Raw genomic sequence first — 7,441 nt, forward strand, 5'->3', positions numbered from 1 at the left:
TCATAGTTAAAAATTGATGAAAGCGCTCAATAAAATTTTACTTTCCTGGTCATCCAGTTCACTTTGTATTTTCTCAGTTTTGCTCCTTTTGGTTTACAATACAGGTGGTATAGCAGCCAGCAGGATAAAAGCACTCTCATCAAACTAAACAAACAACTCAGAGGACAAATAAAATGTGCCAAAGATAAATTTGAGGTAAATTTGGCCTTCCAGGCCAAGGGAAACCACAAGGCATTCTTTAGTTATGTAAGCAACCTCAAAGGCAATATCCATTTGTGTGCAGAGTTCATTGTTAATGGAGCCACCTATACTGAACCAGAAGATATAGGAAACCACCTGGCTGGATAAATTCAGCTCTAAGTTTACCCCTCTCTCCCTCTCAATGCCCTGTCAGGAAATACCATCAAATATAATTCCCCCACTATCACTAGGGAACAGATCCTAAATGCTCTCTCTAAGGCCAAGAACAATGCATCGGTGCAGGTCCAGACAATATCACATGATGCCTTCTAAATAGCATGAAACATGATCTGTCAATGCCTCTGTAATTGCAGTTTCACTGTACCCTCTAAATAGGCTGCATGCCTCATAAATAGAGAGAAGCAGTCATCCCATTGCACAAAGGTGGACCAGCTACAGACCCTGGAAAGTACAGACCCATAAGTGTCACTAGTCTCATATGCAAAGCCATGGAAAGAATTATCATGGAAATGATCAATAATGATACAGGAAACCTCAAGACACTAAAACCAACCTATTTTGGTTTTGTCAAGGGCAGACCATGCCTACTCGGACTGGTGGACTTCATTGAGAAGGTCAACAAAGCAATGGTTGAGGGCAAAATGGTTCACACTGCCTACCTTGACCTGACCAAGTCATATGATACAATGCCTTACTCAAGCATTGTTGACAAACTCAAGAGGTTAGGTTTAAACCCTTATATCACCTAGTGGATAGCCAAGTGGCTCACAGATAAGACCAGGAAGTTAGAATTAGGGAGTCCACCTCTACAAAGAGACCAGCGCAAGTGGAGTCCCTCAGGGATCAATCCGGGGACCACTCCTTTTGGCATTTATTTCTCTGAAGTTAAGGCCAATGTCAAGGGCCTCTAGCTGACTAAATTTGCAGATGATTGCAAATTAGGAGCAGTCATAGAATCCCCCACTGACACAAATGTTGTCCAGGAAGGACTGCTACAAACAAACAACTGGTGTCAGAGCCATGGGCTAACATTAAGTGCCAAGAAATGCATAATAGTATCCTTCAGACAAGTCATCCACCCCTGGAAACTATCATATTGAAACACACCCCTAATAGTTGACCCATAGTTAGGGATTTGGGGACACACATAGGCAATAATCTAGCCTTTAACCATCATGTATCTACAGTACTGAGGAAATCATTCAAGGTTGTCCAACTTATAAACAAAGGCATTGCATCTAGGTCCAAGGAGGTCACTGTTCCACTTTATTCAGCATTTATCAGACCTATCATTGAGTACAAATGCCCCCTTTAGTAAGTACATAACCAGGCATATCCAAAAAATGGAATGTCCACAGAGGTTCCTCACTAAAAGAATACAGAGCATAAGTAATATGTCTTATGCAGACCACCTGAAGGCCCTATCCCTGCATTCTGTCTCCTAAAGGCTGCTGAGGAGAGATCTATGCCTGGCATACAGGGCATTGTCAGAAACCATTCTGATGGACCCCCTGCATATCCACAAAACAAACAGCACCAGAATTACTTGTTTTAAAGACTTAAACCTTGTCTGTCATATAAATAGGACCTGCTTGAGAACAAGGTATGTGTCCTAGAGACTTTCCCGTCTCTGGAACAGGCTCTACATCCATGTGAAGAAGAGTTCCTCCCCAACCCAATTCAAGTGTGACTTGGACAATTAGATGGTGAACAGGAAATGCATCTGTGGTTTGGCACCTATGTCTTTGACACAGGCAGCCTGCAAATGTTTCCTCTCCCAGACTCCTGCTTGTAAATGTTTCATCTCCCAAGCCCCTGCTTACACTTAGCAAGGTTACCAGAACTTGTCAGAGATTTGGAGTGCTTGTCTAGGCTTAAAAATGCCTTTGTGGTCATTAGCCTAGTACACACCTATGAACCTATTGTGTTAGAAGCAACACAGGGCCCTACCTTTTGTGCTTACAACCATGCACTTACTGGGCAAGGGGATTTACAATCCATTCAAGTATTTTTTCTACTCTTGCAGGAGTACAAATTATTTGCATATCTGCCCTTCTGTTGTCCTTAACTGAGAACCACTGGACAACTCAAGAAATAGTGGATGGTGACCACTAATTGAACAAACTGTTTATGATCTTACAGATTTTCATATAATGTCCATTTTTTTGCCTCATAATTTTGGTCTGTTCCTCATAAAAATTGTGTTTTGACAAATCACTGGGATGAGCTAAGGGTTAAAGTCACTAAATAATGGCGTGTATTTGAGTTTTAGACTTCATTTCATTAAGCAAATACATGCTAACACAAATCCTGTTATTCTAGCAACTTTCTAAGTCTATAAAAGCAATATTTTAAATGTGTCCCTATTTTTAGGCCTTTGTCCCCCCATTATGCCAGGCTTTGTCCAGATTTCTTGCGCTAAGAGGTTGAGAGGTATGATCAGTGGCCATATCACTTGTTCTGTTTGTCATTCTCTACAAAAAATGCATTGCTCAGTGTTACATGTTCTCCAAGTATTACTTACAGTCATTCTCAACCACCTTCTCAGTGCCGCTGAACTATTCCCAATTAGTGGAACTAAAATATAGAACTCTTTACTATACCAAATAAGAGCCAAGCAGAGTCTGAAAATCCTTAACTTAAGCCATATACTGTTCCTCAAAAACGGGAAAAAAGCAAATATTCTGGGCAATGGCCTAGCCTGTCACATGCAGTACCTTACAAATGGACAAATGGTTCCTTATTCTGATTATAACTGTTCCTGTAAGATGTGAGTGACTTGAGAAAGTCGAGGAACTGAACATAAGTTCTGATGGATGAATTTGCTGTTTTTTTTCTGTTACAGATTCTTACTGTATATGATTATGTTATTTTTCCTTGCTTTCCTGTTTCATGCATTTTTACACTTGGTATACTAGTGGAAAACATTACATAGTTTCTATTTCTAGAATGGACATCCTAGACCAGCTTATCTACCTAGCTGTCAAATAAAATTTGTAAACACAGTAAAATAAGGACTGCAGCCCAAAGTGATGCCTCTGTTACATTCCAGCAAAATGTAGGTAAAAGTTTTGTACCATCAGAGTCTGCGAATAGTCAGTATTACCTTACATGTTTAAGGGGATATAACAGATGCAGGCAGATACCTCACCTCAGCAGGACAAGCAAGGTGTCAGACTGTGATAAAAATCTTCTGTTAATAACTGCAATATATGCATGTATAAAAAGATGTTGAAAGTGAGGTTTTAATTAAGTAAACCCTTACTACCACTTTAACACATTCAAAGCCGCCGCAAACTTCTTCAGACTTTCTGTATTAACAGTCAATTTCAAAGAAGTCATTGTTCTGTGGTTTACCTTCTGCAGGCCAACAGTATAAATACTAAGACATACACCGAAAACAATATTTTCCTGTGTTACTTCAGACTCTCATTCAGCATGCAGCCCTTGCTCTGTGGCTTATTTCTCATGTGCTGTCTGACACGCTTAGGTAAGTTTCAGTCTTGTGCCTTATTTCTCACGTTACCTGATGCCTGTGCATATGTTTCATTCAGTGCATGGTTTATTCCATTTACTCAGGTTTTAACCAGAACAGGTCTGTAACAAAGGTTTGTGATTACTCATTTAAGTAAGCCAATGGAAGGTACAAAAGTATATTAGAGAAGCTGATGATTCAGTGCCTCCCAACCAGAATTTCAAGGGGAAATGGACAACACATAACTCTTATCTTCTTAGCATAAACATCTGGACAAAGTCAAAAATAATGGAGGACAAAGGCCCAAAAATAAGGACTAATTTTAAATATTGCTCTTGTAAAACTTAGAAAGTGGCTAGAATGAAAGGTTTAGTGTTGCAATCCATTTTCTGAAGGATATGAAGCCTGAAATTTAAATGTCTGTCATTATTTAGTGAATTCAGTCCTCATTGAGTTGTCAGAAAACCACAAAATATATGACTCACAGACCAAAAGTATGAAGCAAAAATCTGGACATTCTCGAAAAATTTGGACAGTTGAGAGGTATGGGACAACAATGGATTGGACGGCGCAGTGGTGCAGTGGTAGCATTGTCACCTCACAGCAAGAAATTCTCTGGTTCGATTCTTGGCTGAGGTACCTTCTGTGCGGAGTCTGCATGTCCTCCCTATGTTCGTGTGGGTTTCCTCTGGGTGCCCCAGTTTCCTTCCACAATTCAAAGACATGCATCTGGAGCATTTCTCCCCGGGCCTCTGCTGAAAATTGGCTTTGTTCCAAGTCGGACTTTCCCGGTCAACAAATGTTAAATAAAATCAATAATATGCAATTCAACCCATCACTAAATCTATTTTGTGATGTGGCATTCCAAAAATAAAGGTGCAGCAGTCCAATTTGATTAAATGTAATGAAGTGACACAGTTTTAAGTCTGTTTTTTCTGAGTAGCTTAGCTAACGTGTATGGCCTCTCACTTGTCTTCATTTGTACTGGATAACACATCCGCCACACAGCATCCTGTTTTCAATGGAGGGTTCCACTTGAGCTGAGAAAAAGGGTAATGGAAACACTGGAAGGTCATGTGATTTGCTCAAGGTCACACAGCAAGAAACTTTTGTAAGCAATGATATATGACTCAGAATCCTGCTGACAAATGCACTTGCCTAACTTTGCAGATAATTTAAAATTAATTATTTAAAGACAAACAAAAAGATAAGTTTCAACAAGGATCAACAGTATGGTAATGAACAGACAGATGGCTAGACAGACAGATAGATAAATTGACTGTTTTTGTTTTAGTTTGTATATCTGAAGGTTTCTATCTCAATAGCAAAATTACCTCACAGTGGTTTGAGTTCAGGTGAACATAAACCCTGTCCAAATTCAGTTGCACTTGCATACTCCTCATGTTTCTGGCTATTCCTAAGAATTACTCTAGTGTGCTCTTTTGGACTGCTTGATTGCTTGGTTAATGACAACAATTTTAATTGGTTTCTACATGTTTAGAGTTAGAGAATACATTTTAAATATATTTATTTTCTTCTTGCTTTTCTTTTATGTCACACAAACTGGTGCTGCGTTGCTTCGTTTTTTTTAATGCAAAATGGATTGTTTTGCAAACTAGAATTAAAGATTGTCAAATATAATCCTGGCTTTAATATTCTGAGATTTGCCTAGATGCATCTTCCTAAGTTTTGTGGCATTTAAGAAACACACATCTAATGTTAACATTTCCATCCAAGTTCAAGATTTCAAAAAGTTCTGTTACACAATCATGTGTGACTGCTTAGATTAATCAGTAGCAGATCATATCCTTTTACATCTCTTTTTAGTATGACCTTGTACTCTGGTTATATGTAACTCAATGATCTTAAAATAGAAATGCAAAAGGCTGGAATACGTCAAGTAAATGGTTTGGAATCTAGGGCATATGCAACCAAAATTAATTATATCTTACAGGTGTTTTGCTTATACTGATAGGCTAGCATACAGAAAAATCATAAATATCTTTCAGAATAAATGTGGTAGTTTCCAACATGATTACCAACAAACATTCAGCTACCTAGGTCATTAGCCATTGTTCATATTAGCTGGCACATTTTTGTGACACTAAATTACTCGTCATGAATTAATGTTGCTAAATGACATTACTTTTTGCATAGACCCTCAGTCTTAATGACAGTTGCATATTAATTTCTCATTTTCAATACAGAGGTTTATTCTAGAAAATCTACTGAATTTAACAAATATATATATATATATATGTATACAGTCATTGTTAAGCATATTTTCCAGTACACATAAAAAGAACAAAATGCAGACCTGAGTCTTAACCCACACCCCACCCCTGTACCTCACGCTTTGTCTTTCGAAAACACCACTTCAGCCTTTGACGAGGGCCTAGTGGAAGGCATCTGTAGAACAGCAATAAGTTTATTCAGTCACCCTAACCTGACATTTCAAAACTGCCACAGTCAGCAAAGAGATCACACACAGGTTAAAGTAAAAAATATCATTGCATGTTTATAACAATCACTAATCTCTGCCAGCATGTTGAAATGGGTAATCCCCCAGGCTGACAGTGATGGGACAGATGACAATGTTTTAGCCAGTGGTTTTGTATGAGGCAAGCTACCCCTCCTCCAAAACATCCACTGTGAGGTTGCCATAGCTCCATAACTCCTACTTACATATTGTAATTCTAAGGCTGTATCACATCAGATGTAAGTGCAAGAACTGGCTTTCTGTGTAAAAAACAGTATGTCCCTTTCTTAAGGTGGCATGACCTTGGATTAAGAAGTAATAATAAGGTTGTTGGTACAGGGGGCTGGGTCCCCTTCAGATTGTCGAATGGCCGAAACATCGAACTGCATATTGCCGAGACAAAAACATAGGTTTTTTAGAACATCAAACTGTTTGCATGGAGATCGCCGTAGGGAAAAATTCCCATTCACTTCAATGTAAGTGTGATTGGAGTTGGTATATTTAAGTAGCAGGGGTGTGGGGGTGCAGGGGGCACTGCTGCAGTAAAAAAATATTTTATTTAGGTTTTGATGTTCTGAGATTATATGCATATGATCTCTACCATATGGGGTCCGATGTTCCAACTTATCTAGGATTGTTATTAGTAAATGTTATGTTCTTTGTGGAGATGTCAGAACACTCATCCACTGCTCTTGTGCCTTTGTATGCCTCTGAGACATATTCTAATAGAAAAAAACACAACTGTGACTTACAGACCTTGAGTATGTAGTAATACCTGAACCATGCACTCTCCTCCCCAGTTCACTATTTCACTGTCTTTTCCCAAATTTAGAATATAACCATATACTACAACTTTGTTATGCACCCCTCTGACATAAACAGGCATAAAAGTCTTGTTAAGCATATCTTAGTGCTGTTAAGCTCTAGTCTTGTGCTAAGGCATAATAGCACATAGTGCTAGCTACTACAAGACAACAGCAAGACGCTACAAGCAGATTTAAAAGCTGTTATGCACTATGCTGTCACATAAAAGAATAAGGTAGACTGAAATAGCTAATAGCTTTTAAATCCATTCCTTCATCAGAAGCACACCTAGCTTCTGGATGCTACCTGTGTGACATCAAGAAGTTTTTTATGGCTTTCTAAGATGTAAAATACTTAGCAATCCCACAGTTTTTTCTGTTAATAGTAATACATTGTAGAAGCTAAAACTCCATATGCTATCAACAGTTATGATCAGTTTTTTTTCTGATCACAACTTAGTTGTTAAGTGTGCTTGATATGGA

At 38.6% G+C, this 7,441-nt stretch overlaps 1 protein-coding gene across 1 annotated transcript in view; it reads left to right on the forward strand.

Annotated features, from left to right (window-relative positions):
- Nucleotides 1-3,618: 3,618 nt before the first annotated feature.
- The window catches only part of LOC122788330 (chymase-like), a 118,961-nt gene continuing 115,138 nt past the window's right edge, over nt 3,619-7,441 (forward strand). The window contains exon 1 of the mRNA XM_044055409.1: nt 3,619-3,691. Coding sequence (XP_043911344.1) covers nt 3,640-3,691 — 52 coding nt within the window. The 5' untranslated portion in view covers nt 3,619-3,639. The remainder of the gene's footprint in view (nt 3,692-7,441) is intronic.

This window comes from Protopterus annectens, chromosome 13.part0 (assembly GCF_019279795.1).
Source record: "Protopterus annectens isolate FY-2018-M chromosome 13.part0, PAN1.0, whole genome shotgun sequence".
Taxonomy (NCBI): domain Eukaryota; kingdom Metazoa; phylum Chordata; order Ceratodontiformes; family Protopteridae; genus Protopterus; species Protopterus annectens.